The sequence below is a fragment of the Panthera leo genome, chromosome B2 (assembly GCF_018350215.1).
Source record: "Panthera leo isolate Ple1 chromosome B2, P.leo_Ple1_pat1.1, whole genome shotgun sequence".
Classification (NCBI taxonomy): domain Eukaryota; kingdom Metazoa; phylum Chordata; class Mammalia; order Carnivora; family Felidae; genus Panthera; species Panthera leo.
In genome coordinates this window covers 38,051,102-38,069,131 of record NC_056683.1, presented here as the reverse complement: position 1 = coordinate 38,069,131, position 18,030 = coordinate 38,051,102, and the positions used below count along the sequence as shown (strand labels likewise).

General features: G+C 46.0%; 1 protein-coding gene across 7 annotated transcripts in view; it reads left to right on the top strand.

Annotated features, from left to right (window-relative positions):
- MOCS1 (molybdenum cofactor synthesis 1) overlaps window positions 1–18,030 on the top strand; it is a 37,146-nt gene that overhangs the window by 17,139 nt on the left and 1,977 nt on the right. For 5 of the 7 annotated variants that reach the window (XM_042938659.1, XM_042938664.1, XM_042938661.1 and 2 more), the window contains exons 4-10: window positions 9,550–9,714; window positions 11,885–11,946; window positions 12,292–12,403; window positions 12,824–12,936; window positions 13,389–13,499; window positions 15,729–15,849; window positions 16,343–16,390. In XM_042938659.1, the coding sequence (XP_042794593.1) occupies window positions 9,550–9,714; window positions 11,885–11,946; window positions 12,292–12,403; window positions 12,824–12,936; window positions 13,389–13,499; window positions 15,729–15,849; window positions 16,343–16,390 (732 nt within the window). Of the gene's footprint in view, window positions 1–9,549; window positions 9,715–11,884; window positions 11,947–12,291; window positions 12,404–12,823; window positions 12,937–13,388; window positions 13,500–15,728; window positions 15,850–16,342; window positions 16,406–18,030 lie in introns of all 7 variants that reach the window. The other 2 variants (XM_042938666.1, XM_042938660.1) reach the window with 2 other exon arrangements.

The window sequence follows — 18,030 nt, the reverse complement described above, 5'->3', positions numbered from 1 at the left end:
TTGTGCCTGCCTTAACTGATTGTGATACCAAATTTCGAAGAATGAGTTGGGTAGTGTATTAGTCCATTCAGGCTGCTCTAACAATCGGTTAGGTAGCTTATAAACAACAAACATTTCACAGTTGTGTAGGCTGAAAATCCAAGATCAAGGTGCCAGCATGGTCAGGTGAGGTCTCTCTTCTGGGTCACAGACTTCTCATTGTATCTTCACATAACAGAAGTAGCTCTGAGGGATCTCTTTTATCAGAGCACAAATCCCTCCACCCTCAAGACCTAATCACTTCCCAAAGGATACACCTTCTAATATTGAGCGTTAGGATTCGACATGTGAATTTGAGTGAGGCAGGGCACAAACATTTGACTGTAGAGCATAGTGTTCCCTCTTATTCTTTCATGTGCGCGAGTTTGTGTTAATCTGTGGTAATAACTTCTTTGAAAATTTGATAGATCTCACCTGAAAAATTGTGCCTGGTACATTCTTTGCACAGAGATTTTTAACTGAATCTTCAGTTCCTTTGTGTTATTGCACTATTCAAAATCTTGACTTCTTTTAGAGTCAGTTTGGATAGTTCTTTTTTTTTTAAGACATTTGTCATTATTTCTGATTTTAAATTTATTGCTTTGAAATTGTCGGTAATATTTTCTTTTTAATCCATTTTATTTGCAGTTTTATTTTATTTTAAATCTTACTGTGTTTTATTTCTACATCATCAACTTTTTTCCTTGATAAATCTTGCCAGAAGTTTGTCAATTGTGTCTTCAAGAAACCGACTTTTGGATTTGTTGAATCTTACTGTATTTTATTCTGCTTCCATCCTGGTGTAGCTTATTGCTTTCATAAATTTAGTTATAATAAGTATTTGTTAATTTTCATTTTGCTTTGTTCTTTTATCTATGAAATATTTATGTACTGTTTTTAATTTCTAAATATAAGGATTTTGCATTCATATTTTATTATTATAATTTAATTATATAGTGGTCAGAGAATCTTAACTACATGATAATTATTCTTTAAAATTTACTGAAGCATGCTTTATGACCTAGTATATTGGCAGTTTTTATAAATGTTCTATGTGTGCTTGCAGAGAATGGTTATTTAATTATTGGATGGAGACATTTATATTTGTTCATTGGATCCAGCTTGTTAATTTTCTTTTTCAAACCTTTGGTTATCTCCATTTGCTGGCTTTCTATCTGTTTGGCCTGCCAATAATAAATAAGTGGGTAGATTTGTTAATTTCTCCCAGAGGTCCTATTCTTTTATTTTATTTTATATATAGCTGAGGTGATTTTATTAGGTTCATATGTGATCAGAATTGTTATGTCTTCCTCATAAATTGGATCTCTTATCACTATGTAGTGATACTTGAGGTCTTTAAGCTCTATGTATTTTATTTTAACTAAAATTATAACAGCTTGCTTTTGGCTTTAGTAAGACCATTGTATCTGGTTGCACCTTTTTATTTTAAATCTTTTTATGTTCTTATACTTTAGATATGTCTGTTATAACAGCACATAGCTGTTAACTTTTCTTTCTCATCAAATTTGACAGTCTGACTTAACTACTGAGTTTATTCTAGGTATCTTTATTTTAATTATTGAAATATTTGCACTTGTTTCTGTAATCCTTTGTCCTACTTTTTATTTTTCCTTTTCCTCTCTGTTGGCTTTTAAAATAAATGATCCCTCCTTCTTCTAACAGGAGACAAGAACTTGAGCATACTTGTAGGCCCTTGATTTTCTCAACCCTCCCCCCACCATTATTGAGTTTTTTGTTTGTTTGTTTTTGAGAATGAGAGATACAGAGCATAAGGGGATTACAGAGAGAGAGGGAGACACAGAATCTGAATCAGGTTCCAGGCTCCGAGCTGTCAGCACAGAGCCTGACACGGGGCTCGAACCCACGAATCGAGAGACCATGACCTGAGCTGAAGTTGGATGTTTGACCCTCCCAGGTGCTCTGTATTGTTAGTATTTTCTAGCATTGTATTTCTGGGTTACTAGAACTACTCTGCCCCTCTGTGTCTCTTGTAAGCACTCCCTGTCTTTTAAGATAACAACAAACTTCACCAAGGTATTTGATCACCCCGTATTTTCATAATTCTTGTTGCACCTCGTGAGTTTTTTTCTCATTTTGAGTGTTCTAAAAGTTGTTTGATGTGTGTCTAATGGTGAATCTAATTAAATCTGGCAGGTAGTTTTTATGTTTTAAAGTAGTAGAATGGTAGTTTTAATGTTATTTGAATGCATATAAAACTTTAAATTCAAGGTCCATTCCTTAATTCTGTTAAAAATGTCCCTACATTGTCTGCTTATGGCCAGTTTGCTGTTGAAAAAAAGTCTGGTATCAGTCTGGTTCTTGCTGTTGGTAGATGATACATTCTTTCTCTCTGGAAGTTATTAGAGTGTTTGCTTTGCTGCTGATTTTCTTAAATTTTACTGTAATATCCCCAGGATAGACTTTTCTTCCTTTGTCCTGTTGACATTCAGTGAAATTGCCCTTTCAGTATGAAGCCATTTGTTTTAAATTTGGGAAAAATTCTCTCCATTATTTCTTCAGATAGTTCCTTCTCGCCAGTTTAATTTTTTTCCTGAGACCTCTTATCTGGATGTTGCCCCTTCTACTTAGAGCCTCCACAGTTTTTAAATTACATTTTGATTTCTTACTCTCTTCCTCTTTTTCCTGGGAGAGCCCTAAATCGTATCTTCTAACTTAACCATGTTACTATATGTCTTCTTTCTTGTGTTTTATGCTTTTACTTACTACCTATGTCTTACCCCTTGTTCTTTTTTATAATGAAAATTTTTCTTTCATGTTTTTAATATCCTTCGTTATTTCTTTTACTGTATTTATCATGTTTATCTTACTTTGGTCTGTTTTAATCATTTTCCTTCTATTGGTATATATTTTACCGGGTTTTTTATTTTTTGGGTTTTTTTGGTGGGGCGGGGCGGGCAGGGAGCTCTAGTTGTCTTCCTCAAGGGTCTCCTTAATTTAGCTGGTAAATTTGTTCCCCTGAGGATATTAGCTCTTCTCTATGGGACTGCTTACTAGGAAAGGATTTAAGGCCAGATCTTAGTCTTTGATAGGCCCTGGGGGCTCAAGAGCTGATAATATCACAGTTGTTCACTCATGTTTATAACCTTCCCACCAAACACCCAGCCTCACCATGCATGAGTTGTATACCACACAACTCCAGGAGGTGGTATTCATTTAGATTATGCGGAGAATGGCACCTCCTACCATTATGTAATATGGCAACCTTACACGTCTTCACCTTCAAACCATGAGGGACAAGAAGATTTGAAAGGAGGCAGTTACCTTTGATTTTAACCCACCAGTTCTGGGGCTTTGGAGGGGGTGGATGGAGGAATGAATGTCTAAGGCTGTTGTCTTCAACCCCTCTTCCGGCAGGGCTATGGTGGATTCCCTGAGTTCACCTCTGGTGGATTCCCCAGCTAGTGCTCTCGGGTTACTGATTTCTTTAGTAAGGGGACAAACGATGGTTGTTCTGAGGCATCAGTGGATGAGGGCAAGATTTGAGCTTGAACTACCTTGTTTCCCTTTAACTGCTCACCTTCTCTGCCAGTCGCCTTCAACCCCAGGCTACAAACTCCCTCCCAACACCAGTTCAAAAGAACTCTGCTTCTTCCAGTGTTGTTCCTTGAGATTTTCATTTCTTAAGGTTCTGGATTCTTTGTTTCTTCAGAGTTGATTTGGTGGAGGGAGCCAACAACTACTGCTAAATTTCCATGTTTTACTTTCCCACAGTAAAACTGTTTTGTTAACCTTGAAAATAAAAACGACCAAGTTATTTTACCAGCAGAAATGGGTTTATTCAGGAATAAAAGAGAATTGCAGTCTGAGACAGACAAGCTGTGGCAAACCGGAGGCCAGTCTGGAGAACAAAAGGGAGAGGTAAGCTTTTTATGGAGAAAAGGGTAAGTCAGGAAGGCTGCTATAAAGGAAGAGTCCATTGGAGTAAACAGGGAATTATGTATAATGGCTTCTCATTGGCTGAGCTGTTGCCAGAGGGATAAGGAAAGTGTGTCTTTCTCCAGCTGGGCCAAGGGCTAGTGCCAAGTCCCTTCTTCCAGTTGGGTCTGGAAGTGACTGAGTGGTAGAGAGAATTCCCCCTGCCAGAAACCTCCCACCTTCATGTGAGTGGGGTTGCCCATGATTAAAAATAAAAGTTGTTGTTTTGAAAAGTGTGAAAATTAAACTTTTGTTTTCTTGTTACGAGAATAATACATGTTTATTTCAAAGAAGCAGAAGGAATATCATTACTGCCCATTTGCAACAAGTGTCACCATTTTGGTTTGGTGACCTGTTTTTTTCTTTGTATCTAGTTTCTGACTACTGTTTTCAACCTTGACTTAATATAACCTTAGTATATTTCCCAACATCCGTATCATATTATTTTACAGTCATTTTTGGTTCCATAATACTCCACCATCCAGACAAAGCATAATTTAGCCAGTTTTCTGTCGTTGACTATCTGAATGATTTCCCTCTTTTCTTTATTATGTGTTGCTCTTTAATAAACATTCTTGTAGATAAAATATTATTCGTGTCCTTAATTATTTACTTAGGTTAAATTCTTTTTTTATTTTTTAAGTTTTATTTATTTTGAGAGAGAGAAAGAGAGCACACGCATGTGTGCCTGGGCAGAGGAGGGGCAGAGAGAGGGGGAGAGAGTATCCCAAGCAGGCTCAGCGCTGTCAGCATGGAGCCCAGTGCAGGGCTCAGTCTCACAAACCATGAGATTATGACCTGCGCTGAAACCAAGAGTTGGCTGCTTGTATGACTGAGGCACCCAGGCACCCCTCCATAAGTTAAATTCTTAAAAGGGAAAGTTCAGGTCACAGGCTTTATAAAGTTCCACATACTTCTCCCCAGATACAGAGCTCATCTCCAGAAAAGTTATATAATGATAGTCTTACATCATCAGCATGTATATTTCCACACATCCCTACCTAAGCTGGGTGTTAATTTTGTGATTTTCTGTTACCTTTTTCTCAATCCAGCTTCACTTGGGCAATTTACTTCTGCTTTCTGCACTCATGTAGAGCTGAGCAGAGTATTCACCAAGATTCATGCATTCAGGTAGTTTGAAATTTTACCTCTAGATAAGTGAATATAAAAATCACCCATAATCCTCCTGATCAAAGATAACTACATAGACATTTTTTACACAGTATCGGTTCTCTAGATTTAAATGTAAGAAGGTGGTTGGTTTTTTTTTTGTTTTTTGTTTTGTTTTGTGTTTTTTATAAGTCCCATTCCTTTGTTATTTTGTATACAATTCTTGGAGAACTCTTTTACTCAATTCAGTCTTGCTCCTTTAGTCTTCCTAGGTGTCCATTCCATTTTGCCATCTAGTTTCTTTCTATAACTATACTTTTTTTTTTTTTTCAGGAGTTCTAATTAATTCTTTTTCTTGTTTTCAGGATGTAATATTTATGTCCCTGAAGATACTAACTCTGATATTTTTTTTAACATATAATTCACATATAATCTTGTTAGTTTCAGGTGTATAACACAATTCTACAAAATTTATATGTATTATAATATGAATACCACAATAAATCTGGTTAACATCCATCACTACACATAATTATAATTATTTTCCTTGTTATGAGAACCTTTGTGATCTGTCTTAGCAAGTTTCATATATACAATATGGTATTATTATTATTTTTTTAATGTTTATTTCTGAGAGACAGAGACAGAGCATGAGTGGGGTAAGGGCAGAGAGGGAGACACAGAATCTGAAGCAGGCTCCAGGCTCTGAGCTGTCAGCACAGAGCCTGATGCGGGGCTTGAACCCACCAACCGCGAGATCATGACCTGAGCCGAAGTCGGAGGCTTAACAAACTGAACCACCCAGGCGCCCCTACAATATGGTATTATTAACTATAGTGACCATGCTGTGCATGCCATCCCCATGACTTATTTATTTTATAATTGATGTGTGTACCTTTTGATCACCATCTCCCATTTTGCTCACTCCCTATCCCTCACCTCTGGCAATGATCAGTCTGTTTTCTTCATCTGTAAATTTCGTTTTCTGTTGTTTTAGATTCCACACATAAGTGAGATCATATGGTATTTGTCTTTCTCTGTTTGACTTATTCCATGTAGCATAATGCCTTCAAGGTCTATCCATGTTGTTACAGATGGTAAGACTTGCTTTTTTATAGCTAAATAATATTCCATTGTATATATACACCACATTACTTTTTAACCACTCATCATCGGTGGACACTTCAGTTGTTTCCATGTCTTGGATTTTGTAAATAATGTTGCAATGAACAATGGAGATGCATCTGTCTTTTGAAGTTAGTGTTTTGGTGTGGGTTTTTTTTTTCCAGATAAATGCCCAGAAGTGGAATTGTTGAATCCTATGGTAGTCCTAATTTTAAGTTTATGAGGAAAGTGTACCATTTTCCATAGTGGCTACATATATTTACATCTCCACCAATATTGTACAAGGGTTCTCTTTTCTCTACATCCTCACCAACACTTGTTATTTTTGGTCATTTTGATCATAGGCATTCTAAAAGGTGTGGTGTGATATCTCACTGTGGTTTTGATTTGCATTTCCCTGATAATTAGTGATGTTGATATACCTGTTGGCCATCTTGTATATCTTTTTTGGAAATATATCTGTTCAGATCCTCTGCCCATTTTTTATTTAATTTTTTTAAAGTTTGAGAGAGAGAGAGAGAGAGAGTGGGGGAGGGGTAGAGACAGAGGGAGAGAGAATCCCAAGCAAGCTCCACACCGGCGAGGAGCCCAATGTGGGGCTTGAACTCCCAGACCACGAGATCATGACCTGAGGAGAAGTCTGACACTTAAGTGACTGAGCCACCCAGCTGCCCCCATCTGCCCATTTTTTAATTGGATTGTTGGGTTTTTGCTGTCGAGTTGTATAAGTTCTTTATATGATTTACAGATATCTTCTCCCATTCAGGATGTTGCCTTTTTATTTTGTTGATGGTTTACCTTTTAGTGCAGAAGGTTTGTTTGTTTGTTTGTTTGTTTGTTTGTTTGTTTGGTGCAGAAGCTTTTTAGTTTGATGTTTTCCTACTTGTTTAGTTTTGCCTTTGCTTTTGGTGTCAGCTCTAAAAAACCATCACCAGTATTTATGTCAAGAAGCTTACCACCTCTGTTTTCTTCTAGGTGTTTTATAGTTTTAGATCAAGTCTTTAACCCATTTTGAGTTAATTTTTGTGCATGGTGTAAGATAGTGATCCATTTTCATTCTTTTGCATGTGGCTGTCCAATTTTCCCAATACCATTTATTGAAAAGACTGCCCGTATATTCTTGGCTCCTTTGTCATAAATTAATTGGCCATGTGTGCTTGGGTTTACTTATGGGCTCTCTATTCAGTTCCATTGATCTATGTGTCTGTTTTTATCCAGTATCATAGTGTTTTGATTACCATAGCTTTGTAAGATAGTTTGAAATCAGGGAGTATGATGCCTTCAACTTTGCTCTTTTTTTCTCAAGATTGCTTTGTCTGTTTAGAGCCTTTTGTGGTTCTATACATATTTTAGGATTGTTCTATTTCTGTGAAAAATGCTATTGGAATTTTGATAGAGATTGCACTGAATCTATACATTGCTTTGGGTGGTATGAACATTTTAACAACATCAGTTCTTCCAGTTAATGAACACTGTCTTTCCATTTATTTGTCTCTTATTCAATTTCTTTTATTACTGTCTTAGAGTTTTCAGTGTATAGGTCTTGTACCTCCTTGGTTAAATTAATTCCTAGGTATTTTATTCTTTTTGATACAATTATAAACGGGATTGTTTTCTTTATTTCTCTTTCTGATAATTTGTTATTACTATATAGAAATGCAACACATTTCTAATATATTGATTTTGTATCTTGTAACTATACTGAATTTGTTTATTCTAACGGTTTTTTAGTAGATTCTTTGTGGTTTTCTATATATAAAATATGTCATCTGCAAATAGTGAGACAGTTTTACTTTTTCCCTTCTAATCTGATGCCTTCTCTCTCTCTCCTCCCCCGTCCCCACTAAGTCTGGCTAAGACTTCTAATACCATGTTGAATAAAAGTGGCAGGAACAGATATCCTTGCCTTGTTCCTGTTCTTAGATGAAAAGCTTTTAGCTTTTCACCATTGACTAAGATGTGAGTTGTAGGCTTGTTGTATGGCTTCTATTATGTTAAGGAATGTTCCTTCTGTACCCACTTTTTTAAAAGAGTTTTTGTCATGAATGGATGTTGAATTTTGCCAGATGTTTTTCCTGCATCTGTTGAGATGGCCATATGATTTTTATCTTTCATTTTGTTTTTGTGGTCTATATCATATAGATTTTGTGAATGTTGAACCATCCTTGCATCCCTGGAATGAATTTCAGGTGATCATTGATGTATAATCCTTTTGATATATTGTCGAGTGTGGTTCGGTAATATTTTATTGAGGGCTTTTTGCATCTATGTTCATCTAACTTTGATTTTTTTTTAAAGAATCATTCTCTGTTATCTCTGTCATTTTTCCTTCCTCTTTCATCCTTCTATTTGTGAAATTCATCTTTCTTTTGCAGCATTCTCCTTAAATGTGTGCTGACTCTTGGCTCGGTACTCATCCCGGTGCTCAAGGCTTCTGTTGACCTGGCTGTCAATGCTGTTTCTATTTATGCTGGTTGCCCCCACCCCCTTCAGCTAGCCTCAGTACTCTAACCTTGGGGTAAAAGCTGCAGCCTTCCCCCTGCACACAGGGATGAAAGGAGAAAGCTTATCCAGCTCATGCAAATACAGTTCCCTAGACCGGCCACCTCCTTGACATGCCCAGTGACCTTCCTGCTCCCTGTGTAGGTGAGTGCTGAGCTTGGGGTACCCAATCCCCCTCCTACTTTGTGCAGAACCTTCTATATATGCTTGGGGCTGTGGTTTCCTCAATCCATGTAATCTCATCTGCTTTCTGTCTTTCAGTATTTCTCCACTTCTCTGGACCATTAAAAGCATTCTTTCTTGCCTTCCAGTGTTATTGTGGACTCTTTTTCATCCTTCTATTATTTCTAGGGATTTTGGGTGGAATGGAAGAGGCAGTTTAACACATCATCCAAACACTTCTTTGTTTCTCTTATCGAGAGCATTAGGACCTGTAAGTTGGTTAACTCACGTAGTCTTTGAGTCAAGTACACAGGGATTTGAATCTCCACTGCTCTTACTAGCTGTGTGACTCTGAGCAATTTTCTTAAGGAAAGAGAGGCTTAGAGAGATTATCTGTTAAATGGGGATCATCCTTGTTGTGGGGCTTCAATGAGCTAAGGCATGCCAAGTCCTCAGCAGAGCCTCTAGTAGAGTGAACACTCAGTGTTTAATCTTTTGGTTATTTTTGTAAAGGTTTTAATTTTTGTTTCTTATTAAGCTAAGCCTAGTTAATAGAGGAGTGCAGCGAACCCCTTTTCCATCCATCTTATTTGGACCCAGAGTTTCTTCTTCCAGCCTTTTGCCCAGCCTCACCAGGAATGAGGGGACTGATGCCCCCTCCCGTTCTCTCTGCAGCTCAGCTCCACCGGCTGGAAGGGCTGAGGACCATTGGCATCACCACCAATGGTATCAACCTTGCCCGGCTGCTGCCTCAACTTCAGAAAGCTGGGCTCAGTGCCATCAACATCAGCCTGGATACCCTGGTGCCAGCCAAGTTTGAGTTCATCGTCCGCAGGAAAGGTGAGCAGGTGTGGTTTGCAGTTGAGGGTAACCTTCCCAGGGCCCACATAGCTGAGGAACTGTGGCTGGTACCAGGCAAGGGGCCTGGTTGCTCCTTTATTCTTCATCCCCCACCCTTACCAAATGTCCTCTGTCTCTGTAGCCGCACCCTTGGGAAATTAGGGGGATCAGGTGTTAGGATCTGTGGTGACCCGTCTCCCCCCTGCCCTGTCCTCAGTTTGCCTAGGACTAAGAAGGTTGCTAGTGTGAGGCCTTTCCATTTTTAAAACCAAGATAGTCCCTGGTAGACCGGGACAAGTTGGTTACCTTGTGATGAGCTCGAGGGAAAATGTGGGACAGCCCAGGGTAGAAGCAGCTGCCCTGGGACGCCAGAGTCAAGGCCAGCACTGCCAGGTGGGGGTCCTGCAGAAGTGCACCCATGCCCCTCCCCCGCCCCCCACCAGGCTTCATCAGGGAGGGCGGAGGAGGTAGAGCAGTCCTGTGCCCCAGGTCTCATTAGGCCGACACCCGATGTCTCTTGGGCCATGGGCTTCAGTTTGGGATGGGAGGTACCCAGCGTTGGATGCCGTTTGATTTGAGAGGGTGGCACGTAACTGAGACTTCTCTGCACAATCAGAGACACAGCTGTCCTTCCCCTTCTCTGGAAACAGCTTCCAGCTCCCAGCCCCCACCCTCTCTTTCCCCTGCTGCACCTGACTCCCTGTTTACACCATCCATCTGCTGAGGAAGTGCTCGTGGAGTCCTTGCCCTCTGTAAAGAGCTGCTCAGGTGCTGTGGAGGGGACTGCGACACACAGGACATTGCTGTGCCTCACAGGCCACTAAGGGCCAAAATGTGTGATGCCACTAGACTACCTTTGCTTGTCTTGTGGAGTCGATTAAAGTGTTACCAGAGGAGGAGAGGAAATTCCTAGCAGGGAAGACCTGGAGGGCTCCATGGAGGAGGCCTTTACTCTGGGCCTTGAGGAATAGGGGGTGGGGGGGAGGAGTTGGATCAAGGGAGCTTACTCTGAAGGGGAACCTCAGTCGGGAACCTGCAAGAGCTCTGAGGTGGGAAAGTGGAAAGTGTATTTGTGGGTTTTCCCGACATCCATGTATCCCCTGCCGCCTGATCTCCTTTCCCAGGATGAGGATCGGAGACAGTAGATCCTGACATCAGATCTGCCTTCCCATTCATACTCCTGTGTCCACCACCTCCTTTTGGAGCTACAGTGCTTTACAGAAGAAACTTCTAGATTATCGTAATGGCATTTTGTATGAAAGTTGTACTTTCTTCCCTTTTCCCTCCCTCACTGGGCCATCCAGAAATGCTGCAGGGAAACCATGGAGATCATCACCAGGCTACCCTCCCCCAGGGTGATAGCCCAGCTGTGAATCACATCATCACCTGGCTGGGCGGGGGTGGGGGAGGGGCCAGCATGCAGTAGGCGCTCAAATGTGTGGGGGCACGAGTGAGCTGGGCAGGGAGGAGAAGCCAGCCTGGGATCACAGGCTACACGCCCAGCAATCGCTCACCGGCCCTGGCACAGCGTCTGCGTGTGGTAGGTGCTCAGCAAGAATACACAGTGAATGAATGGACAGACTGTTGTCTGTCAAGGGAGACTGACACTGACAAGGGAGTCCGGAGACCTGCATTCTGCAGCCTGCAGTGTGAGGCCTGCTGCAGGGCACTGCCTCCTCTTAGGGCCTCAGTTTCCCCATCTAGACAATGAGAGGGGTCACCTAGATCAGGGTTGGCACACTACAGCTCACCAGCCAAATCCAGCCCCCTGCTTGTTTGTTTTATAGCCTGGGAGCCAAGAGTGGATTTTACAGATAATGTTTGTAATCAACTTAATGATAGGGAACATGAACTGTGAGCCCCCCCCCCACCCCAGTTAAGCAAAATCTTATCCCAACAAAACGTCTTCTATTTCTCCATTATATTTGTCGAGCTGTGTTACAAAAAATTGTGCTCAGCTCTCGGACTGTATTAGTCAATACTGTCTTTACAGCTATACCTAAGAATATCCTCAATTTTATCTCTCGGCCTGCGGATCCTAAAACATTTACTATGTGGTCCCTGGCTCAGTGGTCCCTGAGGCTCCTTACAGCTCTGGTGCTTCCCCGTGGGTGTAAGGGGGGCAGGAGAGAGGGAGAAAGTTCCTGGATCCTCCTCTCCCTCCTTGCAGGCTTCCACAAGGTCATGGAGGGCATCCACAAGGCCATCGAGCTGGGCTACAGCCCTGTGAAGGTGAGGATGCGCTGCTGCTCTTGACCTCTGACATCTGCCCCTCTACCCTGGCTTGGCCTTCCACTGCCAGCATCTGGGCCCCTGGCAGCTCTCTGGCATGGCCAGTGCAGCTATCCTGTGTCCCCCATCACTTCCTTGCCCACTGCATCCAGCCTGTCCCTGACTCCCTACAAGGGAGGGGAGAAAGCCAGTGACCCCCTTGAAATTCCCAACTTGAGGCCTGGGGTGGGGAGACAAGGAATGGGCCCCCCAGTGGAGAGCCTGGGCAGATGCCAGACCCCCAAAGGTCATCCCTGAGACGGAATGCAGGGGAAACAGCCCTGTGGTCCCCTTGTCCCTGGCCAGGTGAACTGTGTGGTGATGCGAGGCCTAAATGAGGATGAGCTCCTGGACTTTGTGGCCTTGACCGAGGGCCTCCCCCTGGACGTGCGCTTCATAGAGTACATGCCCTTCGATGGTCAGTGACCTGTGGTGGGGAGGGAGGAGGAGGTTGGGCCTGGGGGGCAGAGCTGGACCAGCCCCATGCTGAGAGATGGGGGAGGGGCATACTGATGACCCTGGCAAGGGTTGAGTGGGATGGCCAAGATCTGGTCGGCCATGTGGGTGCTGCTGATCCCGGGTCCTGCTCTGTGTGTAGGAATTTCTCCAGGGATGATGGGGTGGGGCCTGGGCAGGCGCCAGGGCTAGGGCTATGATGGAGGCATCGGAGACATCACAGAGTCAAGGGTGGGTTTGATTTGACCCACCTGTTTTAGGCAGGGCCTCCTGACCTCCCACCCAAGAGGCAGAACTAATTCCCGGGTGACGTGGAAGGAAGGACCTGAAGACCCCAGGTCCCCACAACCCTGTGACTCCATGGCTTCCAACCCCAATACAGGCAACAAGTGGAACTTCAAGAAGATGGTCAGCTACAAGGAGATGCTGGACACCCTCCGGCAGCAGTGGCCAGAGCTGGAGAAGCTGCCCGAGGAGGAATCCAGCACAGCCAAGGTTGGGGGCAGGAGGGTGGGGCAGGGTAGGGAGGGAGAGCTAGCCCTCAGGTCAGAATGCAGCAGTGGGGGTGGTACCGCGTAGCAGAAGGCATTACCTCCTAGCCTCCTCCCTCCTCATGGACAAAGCAGGCTGGGCATGGGGCAGCCACAGTACCTTGTCTCAGGCCGCATGCCAGTAATGTGGTGGAGAGGGGCTCTGGCCATGCTGCCCACAGGCCTCTAAATCCATAGCAATGTGCTCTCAGGCAGGCCCGGTGCAAGCAGAGAGCTCATGGGTCGTCCGTCCTGTCAGAGTCTTCTGCCCGCTGGGGGCCTTGGGTACTCCTTTCCTAGGGCACCTCCAGAGAGGGCTGTGGAGTGGGGGCTCTGGTGCCAGGGAGTGAGACCCGGCCCTCCGCGGCCCATCCATCCCTGTCTCCTCCTCTGCCCTTCTTTCCCTCCTCACCCCAGGCCTTTAAAGTCCCTGGTTTCCGAGGCCAGGTCAGCTTCATCACGTCCATGTCTGAGCATTTCTGTGGAACCTGCAACCGGCTGCGAATCACAGCAGACGGGAACCTCAAGGTAAGTGTCCCCCTCCCCCACGAGAGCCCCTTGCCACTTCTGTGTGGTGAATATCGCTTCCCACTGGTGCCCCCATTTGGAGAGGAGACTAGCAGGGCACGAGGGGTGGTTGGGGAAATAGTGTAAGATATGGCGGGGGGGCTCCTGGAGGCAGAAGGTGAAAGTGAACTCCTGACCTTCCTTCCTAGGGTCCCCAAAGTAGCTTTGGGTTGATTGGGAGCCACTTTCCAGGACTCTGTGTTACCGGGGTGGACGGGGGAGAGGTGAAGAGTCACTGTGCACTGGGCCCCGGCCCCCCACCCTGATTGGCCCCTTTCTGGGGCTATCATCTGTTACTCATATCCAGTCAGTACATCTGTGCCTTCAGCCCTGGGGAATGTCAGAGAGGCATAGACATACCCATTCTCTTTAGAGGTAAAGTCTCAGAGCAAACAAAGAGCTGATGTGTGGCAATGTGTAATTCTTTGTCAGACGAGCAGCCACACAGGCCGTAGGGTGGTGGACCTTGAGGAGGCACCTTATGGACGCTGGTGAGCCTCGAAGGATGAAGTGAGGGCGAGGGAGAACACTTGTCTGGGGTTCATGCTAACATGGCAGGGGCAGATTCATGCCAGGAAGAGAGACACTGCACGGTAGAGGGCTCGAATGCCCGGGGACAGAGGTGCAGTGTGTGTTCTGTTGACAGTGGGGTGCTGTGCAGCTTCTGGACAAGGGGGGACATGACTCCCATTCATGTTTGAGGAAGAATAACCCGCTGGTTGAAGTTGGAAATAGGGAGACTAGTCAGATGGCCGCTTCACTCTGGGTGTAGGTAAGAGTGTGAGGTGAGCACAGGAAGGGAGAATGAAGGAACTTGGTAACACACGCGGAGGGCCGAGAGGAGGGCGTCCAGGGGCCAGGTCGGCTGTGGGACCTGGTTAGCACTGGGGAGGAGGGCGAGAGCGGTTTAGGTGCACTGAGTTTGACATCCTAAAGGGACCATCCAGTGCTTGTTCAAAAGTTAGGGTTTTTCTTTTTCTGGGCTGGAGACGTGGAATGGCCATCAAGTATGGGCCTGCATCTGTAGAGTCAGGGCCCCTGCCGGAGATGGGAGGTGCGGTTCTGAAGAGAATGTAATGGAGAGGCTATTCCTGGTTCAGGGTGAGGGGGGCTTGGCAGAGATGTCAGCAAACAGCTGCTCCCACCCCGGGGAGGAAGCCGTGTCATGGGGGCCCAGGCAGAGCTGCGGCCTGGTGGAGGGGAGCAGTCACTGCCCGACATGGCAGAGCCGGGAAGAAGTGCCCAGTCTTTCCAGTGTTCCACGGGCCAACCCAGGTGGAAGCCAGCTAGAGGGCAGCCCAGAAGGTGGAGTCCGTGGGGACCTCATGGTTGCAGAGAGTGGAACCTGCGGCCTGGTGGAGGGACTGAGGGGTGGGAAATGAGAACAGCCTGGTGAATGGGTGCACCTTACACTTAGAATTTGTTTGTATCTTCTCCAGTGCCCTCTGAGGCTTCTTGGACATTCCTCAGTGTCCACGGTGCCACCATCTACAGAGCCGGCACGCAGTAGGCGCTTGATATGGTTTTGTGGGAGGGTGGTAGGCGTCTCACTTTCTGGGACTGCCTCGTCCATCCCGAGCCCCCAGAGCACCCAGCCTCCCTCAGGAGCTGGGGAGTATCGAGTCTGAATGGGCTCAGGATGCCACCTCCGCCAGACCTGTGCTATTCAGCCGTCAGTCAGGATCACAACCTGGAGTGGGCACAGGGGCAGGCAGGTAGTGTCTGTGACTATGGGGACCAGGAAGGGACAGGTGTGAAATGGGATGTGCATGCCACGTCCAGGGCAATTGGCAGGACTCTTCTCTAGCTGATTGGCATCCATTCTCAAGGCAACAAAGAGGCTATTGTATGGAACATCTCAGGAGAAGGTATGGGTCACATTGGGTCACATTTTCGTGTGCCATCTCTGGTCACTGTTTAGTTTTTTATAGTACGCTCTACAAGCTGAAGGTAACATGGCCGTCAATCAGGTACAGGCCTTGGGGTATCTGACTTCCTGCCCTTCCAGCCTCTCTGACTTCACCATCCAGCACCTTCTGTCCTTCATTGCAGGAAGTCCTGCCTGGAGTATGACCCAGCCATAGGAGGCCTGGGTGCTGACGCTCGGCCCATGGGGGACTCTAGGGATGGGGGCTAAGGCCCCAGGACCAGGGAGGCATGTTCTCTTACCCCCATGGTGACTGCCCACAGGTCTGCCTCTTCGGGAACTCGGAGGTGTCTCTACGGGATCACCTGCGGGCGGGGGCCTCCGAGGAAGAGTTGCTGCAAATCATCGGGGCCGCTGTGGGCAGGAAGAAGCGGCAGCATGCAGGTGAGGGGTGGGCACGGAGAAGGCCAGGCTGGCTGCTGAGTGGGCCAGGACGGGGGCTGAGAGGACAGAGCAGAGCTTGGCAGGGAGCCGGCGGGACTCTGTGCTGTCCTGGCCTCCACTCCCTCCTGTGGCACCTGTAGACTGGGGGTGTGGTGATGGTTCCCCTCCCTCGGGGGCACTGGCACAGCAGAGCCTGTGCAGCAGAGGAGACCCTGAATTCTCTTGGGCCGTCTTATTGGATAGGGGGGAAGAGGGGTGTCACTGTACCTCTCTGGAGGGCGGGGTCTGGCATCCACAGACTACCCTGGCTCTGTCATGGGTGACCTTGCAGCGTGCAGCGGGGGCTATTTGTCAGGGTGTGCCTAGGTGAGTGCATGACCCCGGGGTGTCCTACCACTGTGTCCACTTTCGGTTTCAGTGAACTCTCCTTTCCCCGCCCTTCCCCTCCCCCTTTCCTGCTCTCCTCTCCCTCCCCATCTTTCCCTTACCCCAGGCATGTTCAGTATTGCCCAGATGAAGAACCGGCCCATGATCCTCATCGGTGGGTGACCCATCAGTACGTAACCGCTCACCCTTGTCACTGGGGGATCCTGTGGGGTGGGCCCCCTGCCATACAGAAGGCACCCCCAGGTCCTGCATTTCATCCTGATGTTCTCATCCTTGTTTTTCTCCTGTTCGACCTCCATCTTTTCTCACCCCTCAAGCTTTACTGGGTCTTCTCTTCCTCGTCCATTGCTCCCACTCACTCTACATGCCACAGAGATCATCATTGTCTCACCAGAAATTGGGGCAGGGGTCCTCTAGACTTATGATCACTAAGTTATTTGTCCCCCGAAAATGGAGCTCCTGGCTAAGACAGAGACCTTGTCCTTGGCTCTAGAATCCCCCAGCTGGATACCATCACAGGCACCTGGGAAGATCTTGAGGCAGCAAGCTAAGAATGCTATTGATCTTTTCAGGGAGGGGGCAACCAGGATCTCAACTGCCTAATTCCTTAACTCCTGGAAACTTGTGTGCACAGGACAGTTCCAGTTTTTATAAAGTCATATGTGTTCTCTGGCTGGTCTGTGAGGAGCTTTAGAGAGGCTGCTACCCCTCTGGCAAATGCCCAGCCGAGATCAGGGGAGGCCTTGCCCCCTTGGCCACAGCCAGACCTGGGCTTCTGAATCGTACTGCTAGGCAAGAGGAAGCAGTGAGAAGAACTAGGGGAAGGGATTCTTTTCTCTAGAGATTGGAGCCAAATGAGTGCAGGGGCCCAGAGGAAGGCAGGCTGGAGGGCCCAGAGACAGCCCAAGGACGGCCTCCCCTACCAGCCACTCAAAGAAGGGAGGGCAGCTCGCCAAAGTGCTCCACTGGGAAGAGAACTTGACCATCTCTCTTCTTTCCTCACTGCCAGCATCATAGTTGTACATTTGGGCTTTGACCCATGGTGACCACCTTGATGGCAAGGAGTGGGGGATGCCTTGGTGGACTCCCTAGGGCATTGGCAAGGTGGGGGCCCAGAACATGAAGGGAAGCTGGAAGTTGGGAGGCCCATTTGCTTCATAAAGTGTATTATTCCTCTCAAGGACATGGAGAAATAAGCTGGTCTGATTTCTACAAAACCAAGAGTTGCCTAGAATAGGGCCTCTGACTTTCATGCACACGAACCACTTGGGGATCTTGTCATTTCAGATTTGGATTTGGGAGGTCGGGGCTGGAGTTCTTCCCTGCACCACGCTTTAAGTCACAAGAGCCTGCAAGGCTCCCAAGGCCCTTGGCACCACTTGGATTACCCTGTCACTTTGTGGGTACTTCCGGTGTCCTTGAGGGGGCTTAAAAGACATGGTTTAAATAGATAAAATATTTCCCTTGGTATCTTGCCTGTGTAAACTCTATAATTACTATCAATTCTTCATAGAGAATGGAAAGATGAGAGTAACTGTGGTTGGTAATTCAGGCTGAAACCTTGCTGTAGTTTTTAGAAAATGCAGGGACATGGGGAGGTCATGTGACCAGGCTGTAGTCTTCAGATCTTAGGTGTTTCTTTTCTTTTTTTTTTCTTTTAGAGAGAGTATGAATGGGGGAGAGGGGCAGAAGGAGAGAGAGAGAGAGAGAGAGAGAGAGAGAATGAATATATGTTAATCAGGTTCTACGCTTAGTGCAGAGCCTGACGTGGGGCTCAATCCCACAACCCTGGGA